Here is a 21,550-nt window from a genome sequence, read left to right as displayed (position 1 = left end):
ATTGGGAATGTGTACAGCAAATTCCCTTTCCCAACTAAAAACTCAGAAAGTAGGTTAGGAGCCCACCACACCTAACAATACTACAACGCTAAGGCATCGGGGGTTCAATCCAGCTATTCAAGTAGAATCCTGGGGAGTGAATCCAATTTAGAAAAAGGACAAGAGAAAAAAGGAAAAAAATAACAATGCATCAGAACACGAGGTTGCCTCTAAGAGGCTTGTAATGAATTCAAATTAAAATAAAACACACAACGGGGGCAGGGGGGAAGAATGGCCATGTCAAAAGCGTCTTTCAAACATAAACACAGGCAACAGTCAGCATAACTTTGAGCCCCATTAGCACATCAAAACCTTGCAGCCGCTCAAAATACCCCAAGCTGAGCGTTTATTGACCATCTCCTCTACTCAGAATCCAACACCACACTCTAAACTGTTCTCTAAGGAAACGTCTCACTTAGCAAACCCCAGCACAGAATAACTAGCGAGTTACAGAGTTGGCACGTCCAGGCTACTGCTCCCAGGATGAAGGTTTACTGCTGGGGCAACACTGAATCGATTTCCTCCACATCTAAGGCGAGTTACCGGTAAAAAGGAGCGGCTGCTAAATCGGATAGGCTCACAGCAGCGCTCGGCTCAAACCCAAGGCTACAAAGGAGCTAAATCTGGTTGACCCTGGCCCCAACCACACCCGCCCACAATTACTCTTTAAATGCATTTTTATCACCTTGAGATACAGGGGCTATCTATCCCAGAGTGAGCCAGAACTCTAAGTTCTCCATTAAGGTCTCCATGAATGACCTTGAATTTAAGATCCTCCTGCCTCCACTTCGCAAGGGCTGGGATGACAGGCGCACACCCCAACCGGTTTGTGTAGAGCTGGCTGGAAATCAGCCTGGGGGGCCTCCAGCACGAGTAAGTCACACCCCAGCCCTGAACTAACTTAGACGCCCCTCTCCCGCAGCCAGCCAGTGGTCTGCAGGGGTGGCAGGAAGAACCCTTCGCCCAGGTTCGCAGCCCTCGGACGCCCCGCCCCGGCGGAAACGGCCGCGGACTAACTCCGCCCACCGCCTGGAGTCGCGCGGGGAACCCGGACGGTGTCCTGCAGGGGCCACGCCAGAGCACAGCGCCTACTAACACCGTGCTGGGGTGAGTCCGGGCGACGCCGGGCTCAGGGGTTTCGGGATGTCACTGTCCCCAGATAGGAATCCGAAGGGTGGTTCGAGTGCGGACACGCCGTCGCGCCGTCCCCATCCGACACGCGTTCTGGGCTCCGGACACTGGGTTCCTGGAGGTGGTTATGGGTTGAGGCTTGTCCTCTGGCCGGAGTGTCGGGACGGCGCTGACCGCCGCGGGTGAGGTCTCTCTCCTCGACTGCTCCCCGACTGTGGTCTCCATCCCCAGCCGAGGAAAGAGCGAGCGTTACCTGGATCCCCAAGAAAGACAGGCCTCAGGACAGTTGATTGACAGTAGTGCCACACTCTGTGATCACAGACACGCACTTTAGGACGCTGAGTCATTCGATTCTAATGTTGAATGTAGAGAAAAATGCAATTTCTCTGAGTTTGGGGTTCCTCCTAACATCTAAGCGAAGGCTTGCTTCTTTTGACTGGGATGGTGGAACTTGCCTGGAGACTTCTCGGGGACTAGTTATTCAATGCCAGTCTGGGCCATCTGGATCTCTCTCTGGGCAAGATATCAATTATGGATGTGGTAATGGCAATTCTTGTCTTTTTTTTCCTCTGTTCCTGCGTCCTGAACTGCACGGAACAGAACGAAAGATTTAGGGGTTTTGAATAAAGTGACAGCGACAAATACTAGGTAGGGGTCTAGGTTTGTCTTTTAGGGTGTAACCAAGAACGAGCAATTTCCTTTTTCCCAGTAAAAACTAAGAGATTTGGTGAGTGCCTATTGTAGTACAGACTAACAGACTGTAGGAAGTAAACTGCAGGAAACTCTAGTTTCGTTTCTGGCTTGGTTCTAGTTTGAGTCATCAGTCCTAGAGGCAATAAAATGTTTCACTGGGAACGGCACAGAGGGGAGTGGGCACTTTTATCTTTAAAAGCGGAGCAGATAACAGAACATTGTATCTAGTATACTGAGGAGTGGCTAGACCTCACCACCCCACCTCTGACTTCCTTAATTTGGCTGGCTGAAGAAGAGCCATCTTTTCTAGTAATAATAGCTAACACATACTGAGCTGTTTTCCACTATTTAAACTTGTTTAATCCTCAGGAGAGTGTTGTGGAATATTATTTTAAGGTGTGTTACATTTATGCTGTGGAACATTTTTTTTTAATGATGCAAAGATGTGTTGTAGTCTTTTTATGTTGCATTTGTTTATTTCGGTGAAGCTGTGTTACTCTAAAACACCTGATTGGTCTAATAAAGTACTGAACGGCAATAGCAAGGCAGGAGAAAGGATAGGCGGGGCTGTCAGGCAGAGAGAATAAATAGGAGGAGAAAAAGTGGGATTGGGAAGGAAGAGAGTATCAAGAAAGGAGAAAAGAAGGGGCCATCCACACAGCCAACTAGCCAGCCACTGAGTAAGTAGGGAAGTAAAGATGTACAGAAATAGAGAAAGGTAAAAGCCCAGAGGCAAAAGGTAGATGGGATAATTTAAGAAAAGCTGGCAAAAAAAAAAAAAAAAAGCCAAGCGAAGGCCGGACATTCATAAGAAATAATAAGCCTTCACGTGTTTTTCTTAGGAGCTGGGTGGTGGGACCCCCTCACCCCAAAAGAATAAAGTAAAAACCAACTACAGGGTACCCTACAATGGGATTCCTACTCGCTGTACAAACAGGGAAAGGTAAATGAATATTCTCACAGTTTCACAGGACTGTTTGAGTGGTATTTGGCATTTAGCTTAGGGTTTTGTGTTTTGTTTTTGTGTTAGGGACTGAACCCAGGACCTTGAGCACATTAGATAAGCACTCTATCACTGAACCACACCCCCCAAACCCGTTCCACACCTTTTTTTGGTGTTGAGTATTGAACCCAAGGCTTCAGTCATACTAAGCACAGTGTAAATGACTACTGATCTCCTAGCCTGGGTTTTAATTGCTTTTGGTTCCCGTGCACTCTAGGCAAGCTTTCTACCCAGTTCTACCCTTAGCACTTAAAAAAATTGTTTTGAGACAGGATGTCTTGGTCCTTGTTCTATCGCTGTGAAGAGACACCATGAGCAGGGCGACGCTCATGAAGGAAAGCATTTCCTGGGAACTTGCTAATAGGTTCAGAGGGTTAAGTCCATTGCCGTCCTGCAGCGCGCTAGAGACGTAGCTGAAAGTTCTCCCTGGATCTACTGGCAGCAGGAAGGGAGAGACGCTGCGGCCTGGTTAGGCTTCTGAAACCTCAAAGCCCACCCACATGGAACACTTTCTCCAACTAGGCCACTCCTCCTAATCCTTTCTAATAGTACTAAGTATATGAGCCTATGGGGGGGAGGGCATTCTTATTCAGACACCGCACAGGGTCAGGTCTTGGTAAATTGCCTAGGCTAGCATCCAACTTGTAATCTTCCTGCCTCAGCCTCCCAAGAGGCTGGGTTTCCAGACATGCGCCACCACACTTGCAATTTCAGTATTTTTAACAGAAAACTCCGTGTAATTATCTGCTTATGTATTTTTAAAATACTTCCTACACTGATAATTTAAAATTATTTCATGTATAAATACATTTTAAGAACGTAGGAGCCAGGGAGTGGTGGCACACTCCTTTAATCCTCGCACTTGGGAGGCAGAAGCAGGTGGATCTTGTTAGGAATATTTCCTAACGCGAGTTCTCTGCCGATGCCAAAAGTCCCAATCAAGCCAAGTCACAAGAAGCTGATTTAAAGGATATCCAGGTTTTAATGGTATTCCTGCACTCTCGGGTGGCCCCCAAGAAAACCCGGAAACCACTGATGTGACCACGGAGAGGGGCGGGACCTCCAAAGATGGAGGCCAGAGCCTGGGACTTACAGATCTCAGTGAGTTTGAGACCAGCCTGGTTTACAGAGAGAGTTCTAGGATAGCCAGGGCTACACAGAGAACCCTGTCTCAAAAAAAAAAAAAAAAAGAATATAGAGTAGTTTAACTATCGTTAAAGTAATATAATTTGCATATTAGAATTTGTTGTGAAGAAAAATTATGCATGCTTGCTTTCCTATTTTGCTTTTACACAGGGCAAGTTTTCAATTTCAGTACTCTTTAAATGACACGTGAGTAAAACCTTATATAAAGAAGAGAGACTCCAATCAACAATATCAATAATAAGTTGGAAAAGAACGATGTTGTCCTTAAACAACCTGCAAGATATCATCTATAACCCGGTAATAGATTTTTAGCAAATCTTTTTTTTTTTTTTGCCTATGACTGAAAATACACCCAAGTTGCAATTATTCACTGGGGGCCAGCCATGAACACAGTTCAGCTAGTATACATGGCATTTCCCAGCAAGACTAACACTGTGATGGGACTGGCTGCAGAGTAGATGGGGCTCTTGTTCTCAGGCTGAGGGAGGAACCGTGACAGTCCGGGGTAATGAGTAGCTTGGGACAGAGACGTTAAGGGCCCTTTGGGGTAGCATGTCTCAGATCTTTCTTGAAAGCATAACTTTTAAAGGAAAATGGATTTCTTATTCTGCATAGGTTTCCCTTCTTGCTTCTTCTTTACATTTTTTGTTTTCTGTGTATGTGGTATGTGTGCATGCATATACCTTGATGCCGCAGCATCCGCATGAAGGAAGGTCCAGGGATGACTTTTGGAAAATTCTTCTATCCTACCATTGGGTTCCAAAGTTCCAACTCAGGTGGTCAGAATCAGCAGCAGGAACCTTTACCTGCTGAGCTAGCCTACTGGCTTGCTCATTCCTTCTTTCCTTCCCATATCTCTGTCTGTCTGTCTGTCTGTCTGTCTGTCTGTCTGTCAGTCATCTATCATATGGAGGATAGAACCTATTGCCTCATGATTTGGGTATATTCTACCACTAAGCTGCATCTTTCCCCCTTTACTGTTCATTCATTCGTTTGTTTGTTTTGAGATAAGGCATTGCTGCTAGAGGCCTAGAGGCTCAGGGGCAGAGTCAGCACATGCTCCCTGGCCTCTTAGGTCCTCCACAGTGTGACAGCCCTGTGGAGTTGTCTGTGGGGGAGATGCTGAAGACTTGGGGGTTTTTATCTGGTGGTGCTCACATACGCACTGTCTGCCTCACTCAGGAGTGCTTCAGACACCTAGATGAAAGCTACAGGTGTCGACCTGTTGTTTAGGGCCATAAGGGTCTTCTTGGAGACCCAAGTGTAGGCACCAGTCAGGGGTCAGTGTTTTTGCCTCACACTCATTTCTTAATCCGCTCTAGAACCTTACTCATCATCTCTGTTCAGACTTTAGGATCTACGTGTGAGCTGGGCGTGGTGACTGCCCGGAGTCAGGACTTGGGAGGCAGAGAGGCCGGGGAGTCAGTCGGAAGCTCAAGGCTATCTGCCACCAGCCTCCATTAGTCACAGAGTTTGGCTATAATTGCCTTGTAACTGAATTTGTCTATGAAAATACATTTGTAAAATTTCTTTCCCCTAGACAGTCCCCTATGTTGGCACCATTTCTGAGCAGCTGAAGCCTGGCTCTTTGATTGTAATCCGTGGGCATATTCCTAATGATGTGGACAGGTAAGATCGCTGTGTCCTGTGGACATCTCCCAGGGGCGGTGTGGAGGCCTGCTGTTCCCCTAGCAGCTCTGGGGTGTGAGGAGGATGAGTAGTGGGGTAAAGGCAAAGGCGATTGGAGTGTTGTGTTGTTGTGTTTTGAGACATGGACTCTACACAGCCCCGGTTGTCCTGAAGACCAGGCTGCCCTCAGACTCACAGAGATCCACACGCCTCTGCCTCCTGCCTGCAGGGATTAAAGGCGTGCGCCACCACACCTAACTGCTTACTGTAAGTCTGGTTTCAATATAAACAGATACACTGATAGAAAGGGGGGTTGTTGGAGAACAGGAAGTCTTGGTGGTTTTGCTGAGTGTCTGCTTTGGGTATAAACTCAGGATGTGTGGTTCCTTTTCTTATTACTGAGAAAAGCAACAAAAGGAAGAAAGGCTCATTTTAGCTCATGATTTGAGGATTCAGTCCATCCGATGGGGATAAGGGCAGTTCCACTCTGGTGGAGGATCTGCGGCACTTTGTCACATCCAGTCAGGACAGCGAGAAAGATGAATGACCGGGGCTCAGCTCACTGTCCCTTTTTTCTTTTGTATTCAGTCAGGGACTTTAGTCTGTGGGTGGTGCTGTCTACGTTCAGGATGGGTCTTCCCTCAGTCACACCTCTCAGGAAAATGCTCTCACAGACTAGGTGACCTGAAATGCAGGGAGATAGACAAGGAAGAGTGACCATTGCAGGCCATGTCAGTCAGAGTTGAGCTCTGAGTGGCTGACGTCACTGATTTAATGTGTGGGAATTACCTTACCTGCGCTTTGCAGTTAGTTCTACCCATCAGCTTGTGACTTGAGTACCCCTGGGGGCAGGCCTCTTAATCAGGATCCTCAGCTAAAAAAACGCACCCTCACTTTCGTGCTTTGAAAGGCTGGAGGGTGTATGTGCAGCAGGGGGTGGGTGCGTGGAGCAGGGGTGGGGGCGTGGAGCAGGGGGCGGGGGCGTGGAGCATGAGCGGATGAAGACTGGGTGCTGCCAGTCTGTGCAGACTCCAGACCAGGAGTCTCCTGAAATTTGCCTTCCCTTCGGGTCAGCAGACTGCCCACACAGACAGGCCAGGATCCAGGGCGGTCAGGAAAGGAGAGTTGTTATTCTGGGTCCGTACTGCTCAGCTCAGACTATGGGCTCTGTTACTGGGGAAGGAGGAACAGAGGATGGACAGGCTGCCCTGTAGCTGCTGTGGATGAGGAAGGGGTGTGTGTGTGTGTAGGGGGGGGTTATTTACACTTTCCCATGGCTCATCTTTCCAGACTCATGTGGTTCTGCTCTGCCCTTGCCCAGATTCCAGGTGGACTTGCAGCTCGGCAATAGCCTGAAGCCGAGGGCTGACGTGGCCTTCCACTTTAACCCTCGCTTCAAAAGGTCCAACTGCATTGTCTGTAACACGCTGACAAACGAGAAATGGGGCTGGGAGGAGATCACCTACGACATGCCCTTCAGAAAAGAGAAATCTTTTGAAATCGTGATCATGGTACTAAAGAACAAATTCCAGGTAGGTTCTGGGAGAGAAGGGGAGTGTGCGTCTCTGAGGCTACTGGAGGCAGCAGACCCATCATTCTCTGTCCAAATGGAACCAGGTCCAGAGCAGAAACTCCATCTTAGGAGGATTAAGTTCTGGATTGACCCAGTATTGTAGCATCATTAGGAGAGTGGATTATAACCACCCCCCCCCCCCCACCTAAACTGTGGGAAAATCAGCGTGAACAGACTGTTGGTGACCAGGGTGCACCCCAGAGGGGCAGGTCCAGTCTTATAGCCGGATACTGCTTTAGGGCCCTGGGGGCCTTGTGAACACAGCCACTGACTTCCTGGACTGCAGTTTGGCTCCAGAGGCTCCGAGTGCCAGTCCTCAGACCTATCTAGAGGATTTGTAAACCAGAGGTCCTCCAGTTCCAGGAGTGTTCGCACATCTCGGTCTAGGTCTTTGGGGAACATTGCTCTCTGGGGCCCCCAGCGCTCCTCAGTTTTTTGTTCCCCCCTTAGTCTCGGGCAGTAGAGCTGTACCCACCACGTTGCCCTGGGCTTGTTGTAAGTGGGATTTTAAAGCTCCTTGAGAGCCCTGCTGGGGACCCTGCTGTGGGCTGCTATGTCTCCCTCCTGGACTCACACACCGCCTGGCATTCGGAGGCACTGTGTGGAGGACTCCCAGACGGCACTTAATCATCCATGGAGTGAGGTTTCTACTTTCTACAACTTAGAGAAAAGAAATCTCAGAGAAGTGCTTTTTTTTTCCCCCCCTTTGGAAAAAAAAAAAAAAGGTACAGGGTTTCTCTGTACCTTTGGAACCTGTCCTGGAACTAGCTCTGTAGACCAGGCTGGCCTCGAACTCACAGAGATTTGCCTGCCTCTGCCTCCTGAGTGCCAGGATTAAAGGCATGTGCCACCACCGCCTAGCTCCCAGCTGGTGTGGACTTTCATTTAGTGAAGTCAGTGCATACCTGTGCCTCCCATATAGGTGGGCTCTGACAGAGTGTGGCCCTTAGAGAGGGTTGGGGCAGCAATCAGGCAGAGTTATCCTGCCTCCTAGGCTTTCAGACATCATGTGTGACCCTTGAGGCCCTGAGCATATCTCTCTCTTGGGCACACACAGACAGACACATGTGGAGCACACATATTGCCAAATGTATGTATCTGCCTGGAAAGGTGACCCAGGCGCCTAATTACACAAGACACAGAGTTCAGGATTCCTGCTAGCCACAGTGTGAGCAGAGATCCGTGGGAAAATAAACCCAAGAAGGCATTTCATTCATTCACTTATTTTCGTGGTGTTGGAGATGAAACCTGGGGCAGGTGTTGTCCACAACTCCACTCCCTGTAAGGAGATAGTTATAAGGAGTTCATTAACGTGCTCCGAGGGCACTGTCTTCTATGCCCACCCAGGTGGCTGTGAATGGGAAACACACTCTGCTGTATGCGCACAGGATCGGCCCAGAGAAGATAGACACGCTGGGCATCTATGGCAAAGTGAATATCCATTCCATCGGTTTCAGCTTCAGCTCGGTAGGTGCCCTCCTCACATACCTGAGGGTCTCTGGGGACAGTGTGGCCGAATAGTAGGAGTTTTCTTTAATTTACATCTTCCATTTAGATAAAAATAGTATAAATATTTCAAGACTAGTTGGGTCCTGCTCACTAACCAGGCTTTTGTTGTTTGTGGGACCTCACATCTAGAGTGAGCCTGCAAAGTGAATGAATACCTTTTTATCTTGTCAGTGTGTGTTTCCTGTCCATGGGAGCGAATAAACATTTCTGTAAGACAGTTTTCTAAGTGTCAGAATTTAAGTTTCTTGGACACTGACAGCTTGTTCCCAAGGATGTGAGCAGTCTGTGCTCTCAGCAGCTGTGCCCAGCTGCTCGTGTGCTCGTGATCCTATTAATATCAGATCTTGTTCTCACACTCGCCAGGTGGGGCGGACACCCCCAGTGTTCAGTTGCATTTTTTTAAATCATAATCCTCAGTAATTTTCCATGTTCTGTATCCCTGATATTTTTTTGCTTATGTTCAATATTTTTTTTTAAAGATTCTGGTGCATGTTAAAGCTAATCTATGATCTTTTTGCAGGGTTTACAGAGTATGGAAACATCTACTCTGGGACTGACACAGATAAGTAGAGAAAATGTAAATATTCTCTCTATGAACCAGCAGTTAAAAAATGTTCTTAGTTACCATCAGTGGAAGGAAGACTTTTTTTTTAAGTATGGAGTTTTCTCTGTTCACTTGTGTGTACAGGTGTGTGTGCACATGCGTGTGTGCATGTATGTGGAGGCCAGAGGTCAACTCTGGATGTCATTTATTAATTGTTCTACATCGTTTAAAATAACTTTTGCATGTATATGTATGCAGTATGTGTATGTGTATGCATGTTGACATGTATATGAAAGCCAGACATAGATATTGGATGTCTTCCTTGACTGCTCTCAGTCTTTTGAGGCAGAGTCTCCTTGTTGAATCCAGGGCTTGCCAGTTCAGCTAGGCTAAGTAGCCAGCTTGCTCTAGAGATCCTGTCTTGTGCTAGGATTGCAGACAGGCCTCTCCGTTGGCCCAGCATTTACATGGGTACTGAGGATTTGAACTCCAGTCCTCATGCTTGTCCTGAAATTGCCTTAGCCTCTGGACCATTTCCCGAACTCTTTCACCTTATTTTTTGAGAAAGGGTCTTTCACTGAGCCTGGGACTCCCCTACTGGGTAGGCTGGCTGGTCAGCTCACCCTGGGGATCCTTTCTCTGTCTCTCCAGAGCTGGGGTTACAAATGTGCAACTCTCATGCCGGGCTCTTAAATGGGTGCATAGCAAGCACCTTACCAACTGAGCTGTCTCCCCAGCTTCCCAAATTAAGCTTTTAATGTGAGGCCAGGACAGAAGCAGTCATTTAAGAACCAAGGGGCACACTGTTTTATGGTCTTGGGCACTGTATTTTTGGTTGACATGTAACTTAACAGTTCAAATGGCCACCATTGGTCATGTAAAAAGCACTCTGTCACCCTGCTTCTTAAGAAGTATCGGAATGGCCGGGCGGCGGTGGCGCACGCCTTTAATCCCAGCACTCGGGAGGCAGAGGCAGGCGGATCTCTGTGAGTTCGAGACCAGCCTGGTCTACAAGAGCTAGTTCCAGGACAGGCTCCAAAGCTACAGAGAAACCCTGTCTCGAAAAAACCAAAAAAAAAAAAAAGTATCGGAATGAAGCATTTGTAAACACCAGTCGCACTGCGGATGAACTCTCTGCCCCTCTGTGGCAACAAGAGCAGTTTTAAAATTGACACTTTGCTGTTGGGAAGAAAGCAAGGCCTTACCCCTCTGCACATCAGTGCTTACAGGTGGAATAGCGTGTCAGTATTTGGTGGGTTCTTGGGAAGGATAGGTAAGAGATGTTTGAAGTTCACTTGTAAACCTTGAACAACCATTTACTTATGGACGGTAATGTATTCACATAAAGAAGGATGCTGGACTTGGCTCCAGGGCATGTGACTTTTCATAAGCTCTGTGGTGCCCATCACGAAGCTCAGTGCCTGTGTCACACCAAGGCAGCTGAAACATGAAGCACAGCAGGCCGCTCACTGCACACCTGTCTGCCCAGGAGGCTGTTCTCACTCTTCTTTCTTTTCCACCAGGTCCAGAAGTCTGGCAAGAAACAGCTGGTGTGTACTTTTGCTTGGTGGTTCCATGTGGGACATTTTATAACTGACCCAGAGCAGGGGCAGCTGGACCCTGAAGGCAGCTGCATTCTCACCACACTGTATTGCAGAACGGTTCCTGTAACCTGGCAACAGAGGAGACATTTCTAAAATCATACCCAGACTGTCTCCACCAAGAGCATAGACTCAACTGTCACTCACACTAAAATCCTCCCTCCCAGCTCTTTGTCTAAGGTTTGAAGAGTCGACAGTTGAAGTCTGTATAGAAATTAAGTTCTAATTAACTGCTACATGTAACCTCCACTCCCAGCAAAGTCCAAGGCAGCCCCTAGCATTGTACTTTCCCTGGACAGATACAGCCTCAGGAATGTATCTGGACCACTCATGTGGGCTGCTGATCCCAGAGACAGAATGACTGTAGGCCCCATGCATTGATACTTGGGCAGGCAGTCCTGTCGCATGCAGAAGGTGTCAGGTGCCACCCTTGGTGCAGACCCTGCTTTGTAGGGTAAAACAATCACTGAGTGTGGTTGTGATCCAGGCCCCGATTTGCATGGCACCCAGCTGAGATAAAAGCCAAAGTCTGCCCTTTCCTGGGGGGGGGGGGGGGGTCACAGACTCAACCCTGCCTTCATATTGTTGGCAATTTCCCCACAAGGTCCTTATCTGAAGATGCCTCATTCTGCCTGTGACCCCTTTTCAGAGCCTGCCATTTGAAGCAAGGTTAAACGCCTCCATGAGCCCTGGACGAACCGTTGTCATTAAAGGAGAAGTGAATGCAAATGCCAAAGGGTCAGTATTGCTGCCTTCTGGGTGCCTCAGGACTTGGGTCTGTGGGAGGAGCTGCTGCGCTTTTCTGAAAGGAGGGACACAGTGCAAGGTCCCACTAAAGAGCTATCGGCAGCTTCAGGTCTAAGGACAGGTTCGGGCTGGGGCTCTTTTGGCCAGGCAGGTGACATTTTTTGCCCATGAGGCTCTTCTTGCCTAGGATAGCCTCAGTGTACCAGACTTGGGGTCACAGTTCATACCCTAAGAAGCTCAGTGTACCAGACTTGGGGTCACAGTTCATACCCTAAGAAGCTCAGTGTACCAGACTTGGGGTCACAGTTCATACCCTAAGAAGCTCAGTGTACCAGACTTGGGGTCACAGTTCATATCCTAAGAAGCCAAGTTCAGCTCTTCACCTTCAAGGAGCCAATGAAAACAGCCAGATTAATAATGGAAAGTAAAGGATTCAGTATGGCCACATGGGGAAGTGAGAGAGAGTTCCAGGGACCCCTAATGTGCATTTGCAGGGTCCTGCGGCAAGATTAAAGTGAATTAGAGGGTCAAGGTCCCAGTCAAGGTGTGATCCTAACACCATGGCCCATTCTTGTCTGGGCTTCAGTTGGTCTTATAAGGTATTGGTGCTATTTCCTTCTCTTAGCATGAGACTCCTGGGAAATCCCCATTTCCTGGAGCCCATTGTTTCAACAGTCTGACAGGTTGAGGTTCCCTTCTGTGATACAGAATGTGCTGCTTTAAGAATCTTTTTTTCTGGGCCGGGCATGGTAGTTCAGGCTAATCCCAGCATGTAGAGGCAGAGGGCAGCCAGGGAATACACAGTGAGAATGTCTCAAAAAAAAAATATTTCAGGGGTAGGGCTAGGGAGATGGCTCAGAGGTAAAGTGTGGGTTACTAGCACCCCTGTGAAAAAGCTGAGTGTAGTAGCAAGTACCTATAACCCCCGCACTGGGAAGTAGACAGGAGGATCCCAGTGGAAACCCTGCCTCAAAAAATTAAGGTAGAAGGACTAGAGAGATGGCTGTGATTAAAAGCATGCTGCTTTTGCAGAGGTCAGTTTCCAGCACCACTGTCAAGCAGCTCACAACCTCCACTAACTCCTGCTCAGGGAATCTGGTGCCCCCTCTGGTCTCCACAGGCACTTGCACTTACCTGCACATAGCTATGCACGTATGCACAATTAAAAAATAGTAAAACAAATCTTTAAAAATTAGTGAGTTAGAAAGCAATACTGGAAGACACCCAGTGTCAACCTCTGGCTTCTGTGTGAACACCTGCCCCCATGTATCTCTCTCTCTCTCTCTCTCTCCTGTAGTGATATTTTGTGTTTTAACAAATAAAGCTTGCCTGAAGATCAGAGTGCAGAACTAAGCCACTAGAAGCCAGGTTGTGGTGGCCCACACCTTTAACCCCAGCACTAGGGAGGTGGACACGGGTGCTATGATTGGGTCGAGAGAGGCGTATAAGGCAGGAGGAGACGGAGTTCGGCGTCGTCTGGAGGTGCATTCTGAAGCAGGCAGCCTGAGGACACAGTCTAAGGAGGAAGTCTGAGTTCAGGATCACCCTTTTGGTCTGAGCACGGGTAGAGGTCAAAGGTCTCTAGTGCTGGCCGCACTGCTTCTCTGATGGCTCAACTTTCACCCCCTGATATCTGACTCCAGGTTTTTATTAAGAACAATTAGAATTTGTGTTACACTTCCCTTTTCCCAAGATGTTCATATTCTTGAGTGCTTTTAAAAGGAATCTGTTTCCTAAAGTAGCATCCTTTCCAAAGGGGAACATGTGGAACTGATTGGCGAGTGCCTGCCTTGAGGAGCCCTGAGTACTCGTGGGGTTCACTTGTTCTGAACCCCTAGCTGTTGCTAGGCCAGACCTCGGCTTCAGCACTGATTCTAATCTCAGGTTGCAAATGAGTCAGTGGGCAAATTCGGAGTTGGAAGCCCCTCCCCCACGCTCCCTGGCATGAGTTGTAGTTAGTACTGTGGTTCAAGTCTGAGCTTTTTTCTTTGTCTTACAGCTTTAACGTCGACCTAGTGGTAGGAAAATCTAGGGATATCGCTCTGCACTTGAACCCACGCCTGAACGTGAAAGCATTTGTAAGAAATTCCTTTCTTCAGGATGCCTGGGGAGAAGAGGAGAGAAATATTACCTGCTTCCCATTTAGTCCTGGAATGTACTTTGAGGTAAGATTATGGCTTCTGTTTTGTTTTGAAATGGGATAGGAAAAAAGGAATCCTGAGAACACAGTAAAATAACTTTTATTTAAATCAAACCCGACCTCTAGGTAGGGATTTATGTTGTTGTTCACTGACTGTGGAGGCTGTGTTTGAACGCAGGCTGTTGGCGTGAACAGCAGGGCCAGTATAACTGACATCCCAGAATACTCGCCATTTGTTGTATTGACAATATCTGTAACCCAAGGGATTCTGAGAACAGCTTTGTCTCAGGACTGGAACTACAGATATACTCCTCGGCATGAGTCACTCTAGCATGAGTGCGTGCATGCGCGCTTGTGTGTGTGTGTGTGTGTGCAGCCACTGTTAAGTTGATGTTCGGTGTCTTTCTGTAGCTCTCCCCATTTTTTGGCACACATCTCTTTCTGAGCCTGGAGCTCCCCAGTTGACTAGGTTAAGTCACCAAGCCTTAGGCTCTGCATCTCTGCACGCCAGCACCAGGAATAAGGTACTTGCCACCGCACCCAGAGTTTAACTCAGGTCCTGTGTAAGGCATTTTACCTACTGAAGCATCTCCCAGCGCCCCATCTGCACTTGTAAGTAGTGGGAACCCTAAAAGTGCATGTTTGCACTGCCCACGGCCTCCACAGTTCCTGATGCTGGCAGTATTTCTTTTTAGGAGCTGGTCCTATTGGTAGGTGGCTAAGGACTAGTACACAAGACCCTTGGACCCAGAGGGCTTGCAGTTTCTAGGCCCCAGTATTATTATGTTAATACATGGCTTTTCCCATAGCCACCTTCTTCGGGGGTGTTTTCTGATTGTAGATGCTAGCTGGCTGGCTCGGCTTTCTCACTGGCTGAGGTGGCTGCCTCTCATGGTCTCTCGGGACCATTAGTTTAGGTCAGGCTTTACATTTTTAACTCACATGCTTAAACTATTGGAGTTCGCAGGGACTCATCCAGCTGGTGTTAAAGTATGAATGCCAGGCTGATCAGAATATGGCAACTTAACAGTCACATTAAATCCTAGTTACAGGATAAGGAAGCACCCAGTGCTTGGAGGGTCGGCAGGTACGGACTTCAAGGATCCTTGAAGGTGCGGGTATTGACTGTGAATCCAGAAGACTGAGCAAGGTCTGGAAGGCCAGGTTTAGGGCACTTTAAAGAAGTCACTAGAAGTGGGAGGTGTGGCTCAGGGTTTGTGGTTGGCAGGGGCCAGGGTATATGGGGTGACCTAGGGTACACAGGCGGGAGACGGGTACCTCTAGAAGGAAGCTGGTCCTTGTGGCTGAGAGGAAAACAGTAGTATAGCTTGGTGCCAATTGAGGACACTGAAATAAAAAGGTAACAAAAGTCAAATAATGCTGAAAAATAGAAAAATGAAAATTAAAATATTTACCTCCGGTGTGACTCAGAATCTAGATAATGCTATTACGAGTAGATGAAGCAGGGGCTGGAGATGGCTCAGTGGTTAGACGTGGGGACTGCTCTTGCAGAGGACCTGATTGTTTCTAGTCAGCACCCGCATTGGGTGGTTCTATTACCTATGACTCAGCTCTCTGGGATTGAATACCCTGGGCCAGGGTGGGCACCTGCACTCATGTGCACATACCCCACATACAAATAATTAAAACTAACATCAACCTAAAAATAAAATTAGATGGCACCCATCCCAGACATTTATCTGTGGGCACAGAGCTTGGCTGAAGGGACAGGGAGACAGGTGGGCATGCTGCAGATCTTTACTCCGCAGCATGTGGACTCGCTTCCCTTGTGAGCGCTCATGCTGCTGTTGGCCTCCCACAGTAGCAGGCTCTTCGTGTCAAGCCTGACTTTTCAGTGTGCTTTCCCAGGGTTCTTGCAGATCTTCCCACTATGCCATTCCTTTCAATTACACGGGACCTTGCACTTCAGATTCACGTACCCTAATCCTGTGTGTGTGTGTGTGTGTGTGTGTGTGTGTGAGAGAGAGAGAGAGAGAGAGAGAGAGAGAGAGAGAGAGAGAGAGAGAGGATTTGTGTGTACAGGCCTGCTCTGCCATTCAGTGCTTTACTCTTTGAGACAGGGGTTCTCCCTGGAGCTAAGCTGGCAGCCAGCAGGCCCAGCCATCCTGTAAGCACACCCTCACCCACCATAGGTTACAGATGCTTGGGTGGTAGGATCCAAACTCAGGTCCTCACACTCGCTTGAACAGCAAGTTCTCTTATCCACTGAGCCATCTATCTCTCCAGCCCCACTTTTCACTGGGCCTTACGGGCAAGCACACCAAGTCACTAGGCTACTACCCCTAGCTCTGTCTTAAAATCTCATTCAGTATTGTATTGCACTGGAATACTGTTCAAATACAAAACTGCTTATGTGACACTGGCTATGTCAAAACGTCTGTCACTGCATCATCTTTACTATCCTGGGTGTTATTAGGATAAGTCCAGAGCAGTCAGAATCAGAGCCACAACACTGTCTTCACAGCTGTTCTGGGAGGCGGAGGACTTCTTTCTCTTCTAGGCAGATGCACTCTGTGGGTCACGTGCCTTCCTGTTTTTGTCTAGCTGCAGTGTTTCCACTTGATGCTTTTGCACTTATTTGACACCCAAGGGAACTTGCTAGGATTGCATCTGGCTTCTTGCCCTGCATCTCCACTCTTTTTCCTGTGTATTATGATTTTGAGATTTCCCCCATTGTTGGGGAGAATCTCAGTAATAGATAGTTCCCCAATTCCCTGTGGAATTTTTTGGTTTTCAGTCAATTATGTTATGTGCTCACTTCCACCTTATTCTGACTTCCTGTGCTGGCTTTCCCATTGCTACTGTCTAAAGAACAGAACCTTAATGAGTTCTTTGCATTTTCAAGTTTGATGTTCTAGGCTGATCTCTGGGAATGGGGCAGGCCCAACCCAGGCTGTGCAGTCTTCTGAAGCCTTCACTGTAGCAAGGAGCACAGTGCAGGGTCACCAAAATGGTCTTTTCAGTGAGTGGTCACTTGGTACAGTCAGTGGCCTTACTGGCCTTAAGAGTATGGCAGCAAAATGCAGGCTCAGGTGTTTAGGCGGTGTTACAAGATACTGGCTCTGGATGCTAGGGTTGCTATTAGGAAAGTGCTCAGAAGGGTGGGCAATGGTGATGCATATGCCAGGATGCCAGTAACTGCAGAGCCTGGGAACTTGATCCCGACAAGCTTTTTGGAAAACAGAGCCCAATATGTTCTGAGCAAGGACAAAGTTAGGATTACTGAGTAACTGCTCTCCTTACCAAGCATCCCAAGCTGTTGGAACCTCATCAGTTGACATGGCCAAGACCCTAGCATTGAGGTTTCAAGGTTCAGCTTCTCAGAGAAGGGGGTGCAGGGCAACAATCAGCACCTTTTCTTAATTCCCAAATATCACGAGAGACACTTCCCAGCTTCTAAGAGCCAGGAGCAGAATGGGGGAGGACTCCTGAGGGCCTGGTGAGACACTGTGCTGAAGCAGATGCCACATGGCACACTGGGGATTTGGATTGCCTTTGAAACCACTCAGAAGGGAAGTCAATGGTAGAAGGCTGGGAAAACATCTCCAAGCTCAAAACAAGTCAAATGGCTTCCCTTTCGACCTTCTCTTAGTATAGAAGAAACAAATTTTAAAACGAAGGGCAGCCACTGAAGGTACGACCTCTTTTCTTTTCAGATGATAATTTACTGTGACGTCCGAGAATTCAAGGTTGCGGTAAACGGTGTGCACAACCTGGAGTACAAACACAGATTGAAAGAGCTAAGCAGTATTGATACACTAGCAGTTGACGGAGATATCCATTTGCTGGATGTAAGGAGCTGGTAGCTACCGTGACTGCCAAAATCCCTAAAATACAAAATGGCTAATGGGCTACTGGCCATGTCAAATGCATCTTGTTTTCACCACATTGTTTATGTTGTTTGAGCTCATACAACATCGATCAAATTCTACCTGGTGTTCTCAGGCCTGGCCTGAGCACATGCAGTGTGGCTATCTGTGTGTTCAGGGAACAAATCTGGGGCAATCCCAGCTTACACACGCCGGTGAGGCTCGCACACACAGCCTCCTCTTGCAAAACCACACTAACAAATATTTAAGTGCCTACTCTAAACTAGTTAATAGGGATGGAAGGCATATTTCCTGTATATATTCTGAGCTGGACATAGACCTGGTGGTACCCAGAACCAGTGTGGTCCCTGTTTCCTGGCACTCACTTGCCATGATCTCCCACTGTAGGGCTTTCCTGTAGGGGGCGTCTGTAGTTAAGGTCAGAACAATATACTAATGGATGGAAACATTACTTCCTCAGTGATCCTTTTCATAATCAACATTCTATCATATCTCATAAGTATAACACTTATTTAGCTCTCACTTTAAGCTTTAAAGAATATGATGCTGAACATAGCAGAAAAATTGAGGCAAAAAACCCTGAATTAGAACAAGTGTTGTGCTCCAAGTAGATTTCTGCTTATTTGCACTCAACTCTGTGCCTGCGGCAAAGTGCGGAAGAGAATGATAAATAAATGCAGCTTGCAAAACCTTGGGTGACTCACACCAAGATGAGACTTGGTGAATGTGCAGAACCATCGAAGCAAAACCTACACAGGAGGGTAATGTAAGAAAGTTGAGTTGCCACGTGTCTGTCTACATCAGCAGTGAGGTCAGACGCTGCTGTCTGCTAGGGGGCAGCTTGCATCAGCAAGCTCAGCTGCGGTACTCCTGTAACTTCTGTGTGACCGAGCTGGGAGAAGCTCTAGGTGAAGTCTTTACAGTTCCAATCTTGGTCTGGATTTCAAAGGTTTGGTGTGGGAGGGGGTAGAGCTAATTCATCAGGTCATTTTATTATTAAACCACAGGGTAGAATTCGACCAGGGCTTAAGTCCTGACAGCCAATTTGCCCAGATATATGTATTCAGACATGGAAATATTAGCATCACCATTTCTTACTTTTTAGGAAGTACTTGATGCAGCAACTGCAGTCCTTCATTCTTTTCATGTAAACTATTATGCTGGCTCTTGAAAAAGTTAAGCTACAGGGTGGTGGGTGGAGCTGGGCAATCTGTTGGAGCCCAGGAGGCTCTAGAATCCCCACTGTTGCTTCTTCATAAAGAAGGCATGACTGCTGAGACGTTGGGAGCTGAAAGGCATCAGGGAAAATAAAAGTGCATTCATAGAAAAAGCTTATTTTCATTCTGTTTTATGCAAAGCTACTAAGACTAATTTTGAATAGAATTCAGTCTTAATTCTTAGGATCTGGTCTTTAAAAAAAAGCTGCTGGAATTTAAGTTGTGAGATGTTTCATTGTATATTTCTAACTTATCTCTAAAGTTCAAAATGGCCTTTTTGCTAATCATAATTCCACATTAAAATTTTGTATTAAATTAGGATACTCTATGGAGTACTTCTTCCCTGCTGTAGACACTGAAGGCAAACTGATTCATCTCTGTCTGCACTCTCATTTCCAGCCTACTGTAACAGTACCAGCTAGAGAACTACAGAGCCATCGCCGGCACCGCTGTCCTTCCTGTCAGCTGTCAGTCAGCTGGGGGGCTCTTTCTCAAATAGAGTATTTTGTCTCCTCACAGACAGGAAGGTGAACAGTGCAGACAAGCACAGCCCTGGGTCGGACTGCATGGCATTGCTGCTCCAGCTGTCAGTCTACTCCAAGTGGCTGTCACCAGGAACTTTCCTTGTTGAATGCTGCTGCCTGATGCCATTACTTGACCCAGGCCACTACTGTGAGTGTTAGGACTTACAAAATGTATACCACACACAAGGTGCTGCAAGGCACAGCACGATCCTGTGTTTCAGGGAAGTACTAGGCCTCAGGCACTGAAACTGAACATGCTGGCCTCATCCAGAACTCCAACTAGGATGAAGACGAATAGCAGACAGTTTGTATAAAACACCATTCCATTTACTCCTTAGCAAATCTGTACAAATGTACAAAAGGCAGGAGAGGCTTCTGTGGGAGCCCAGACAGGCAGGGATTTTGCAAAAACATTAAATATTGGGAGATGTAAAAGTCCCAAAAATAATATGGTACCACATCCCCCAAAATCCATGAGACTAAATCAGCGAGCACGAGGCAGCGGTGTGTGTCCCACTTCAGAAGTAGCTCTGCAGCGGCTCCCCCAGCACGGTCTCCAGCTGCTGGACTGTCTTCTGGCACTGACGCTCTACTTCTTCACATTCATCTAACAAACGACACCAGGGTTAGAGTGCGCCTGCCAGCCATCTGCCCAACTGCCACTGTCCCTCAGTGCACAGGAAGCACCCAGTAGGCTGTGACCCGGCTGCTCCCTCACTGACCCCACTCATAGGCATGTTCTTGGCTGCTGAAAAGGGTCACATTCAAATCCAAGCTCAGAGAGACTCCTGCTCCAGGAGCTCTCGGCTGTGTTAGACATCAGACATAAATGGGTGTGCTTCTGCCCAGATGCTGAGCCAGTGAGATACAAAGTTACCTCTCTTCCTTCACCATCCCCAGTCAATACAAAGGGCGTTGGGAGGTATGATGTAGAGGCATGTCAAAGCAGAGGTATATGCTTAAAGCAGCTCCACCTGCCACTCAGTGCTATCATCAACGTCATTAAACTTTCTGAGATTCTAGTGTCTTTTAAAAGAGGGACAGTGAACCACTGCAAGATAATGTCATCACTCAACACTGAGCACGAAGTACAGCTCATCATTCCAGGGGACAACTGACTATGCCCGTAATGGCACAGTGAATCATGAATATTTGAAGTTGTTGCATGAACAGTACAATACTGTGGTCCCCATGAGCAGTGACTGGGAGGTCACGGCTTCCTGACTTGTGCCTCAGGCACGGGTAGAGGACTCAGACAAATCTGTGTCAGCCTGTGGCCACAGGGCTTTGCATCTTTATTAACTTTAGGCTTACCTTCCATCAATTCTGCTAGAAAAGGAATCGACTCTGGAAGCAGAACAATATAATTCTCTCTCAGCTTTTCAGCCACTGCTAAGACAGTAATCAAGGCTGCAAACCGCACCTGGAAGGAACAGGCATCAAGAATGAGACCGTTTCATCTGTTCTTGCTGCTGTCCTGACCTGACTGGACATGGCACTCTTTACAGTGTCCACAGGTAACACGTTATATAGCCATTTGAGAGCTATTTATCAGGGTCTTTCAAACTGTGTTCTAGCATTGCAGCACTTTAAAATGTGGGGAAAAAAATACTCTATTTCCTTTACAAAAAAAAAAAAAAAAGTAAGAGCCAATACAATGATGGCTCGGGGGGTAGAGATGCCACCAAGCCTGGTGTCTGAGTTCAATCCTTAGGTCCACATAAAGAGAGAACTGACTTTTGCAAGTTGGCCTCTGACCTCCACAAGTGCACGACAGCAAGTGCATGCCCACCCTAATATATAAATGTAAAACAAAACCTAAAAACAAGAAAAAAAGCAAGTCATAAAATAAAACTAGCCAGGAGGTAGTTTGTTGGGTTGCCTGAGATGGTACCACCTGGTGATGGAGTGCCTTGACATCTATGAACCGTCTGTATGGCCAAGACACCTACTTGGCTAGTCTCATTTCAGCACTGAATAAAAGTCTGGGTGTTCCCACATAACCTGCTGATCATGAGCAATCCAAGTAGCTATGAGGCACCGACAGCAGCCCACAGAAACAAAACGGTCCCCTTTCAATTTGGAATAATACTCATAATTCATTATATTTAATCAAGATTTTCCTTAAACCGAGCTGAGAGATGGCTCAGCCTAAGAGCACTGCCTGCGCGTTCAGAGGTCCCGAGTTCCATTCCCGGCTGCG

At 47.4% G+C, this 21,550-nt stretch overlaps 2 protein-coding genes across 5 annotated transcripts in view; one reads left to right on the top strand and one right to left on the bottom strand.

Moving 5' to 3' along the window:
* Nucleotides 1-1,000: 1,000 nt before the first annotated feature.
* On the top strand, nucleotides 1,001-19,144 carry Lgals8 (galectin 8). 3 transcript variants are annotated; one of them, XM_038332305.2, is made up of 10 exons: nucleotides 1,001-1,146; nucleotides 4,163-4,309; nucleotides 5,553-5,641; nucleotides 6,963-7,173; nucleotides 8,562-8,681; nucleotides 9,244-9,285; nucleotides 10,788-10,817; nucleotides 11,518-11,606; nucleotides 13,615-13,780; nucleotides 17,433-19,144. In XM_038332305.2, the coding sequence occupies exons 2-10, from the start codon at nucleotides 4,268-4,270 to the stop codon at nucleotides 17,580-17,582; spliced, it is 939 nt and encodes a 312-aa protein (XP_038188233.1). In that variant the 5' UTR covers nucleotides 1,001-1,146; nucleotides 4,163-4,267; the 3' UTR covers nucleotides 17,583-19,144. The 3 variants fall into 3 exon arrangements, with proteins under 3 accessions (XP_038188233.1, XP_038188232.1, XP_038188234.1); XM_038332304.2 differs by having other exon boundaries at nucleotides 1,002-1,146; nucleotides 9,244-9,300; nucleotides 10,791-10,817; XM_038332306.2 differs by lacking the exon at nucleotides 1,001-1,146 and having other exon boundaries at nucleotides 4,171-4,309; nucleotides 5,557-5,641; nucleotides 9,244-9,300; nucleotides 10,791-10,817.
* A 508-nt stretch (nucleotides 19,145-19,652) lies between these two features.
* Nucleotides 19,653-21,550, bottom strand: part of Heatr1 (HEAT repeat containing 1) — a 46,521-nt gene continuing 44,623 nt past the window's right edge. The window contains exons 44-45 of one of the 2 annotated variants that reach the window (XM_038332303.2): nucleotides 20,662-20,770; nucleotides 19,653-19,954 (exon numbers count right to left, since the gene is read on the bottom strand). In XM_038332303.2, coding sequence (XP_038188231.1) covers nucleotides 19,866-19,954; nucleotides 20,662-20,770 — 198 coding nt within the window. In that variant the 3' untranslated portion in view covers nucleotides 19,653-19,865. Of the gene's footprint in view, nucleotides 19,955-20,043; nucleotides 20,771-21,550 lie in introns of those variants that run through there. The other variant, XM_038332302.1, reaches the window with a different exon arrangement.

This window comes from Arvicola amphibius, chromosome 6, assembly GCF_903992535.2.
Source record: "Arvicola amphibius chromosome 6, mArvAmp1.2, whole genome shotgun sequence".
Classification (NCBI taxonomy): Eukaryota; Metazoa; Chordata; class Mammalia; order Rodentia; family Cricetidae; genus Arvicola; species Arvicola amphibius.
The sequence above is the reverse complement of the archived record's forward strand: the minus strand, read 5'-3'. Positions and strand labels throughout refer to the sequence as shown.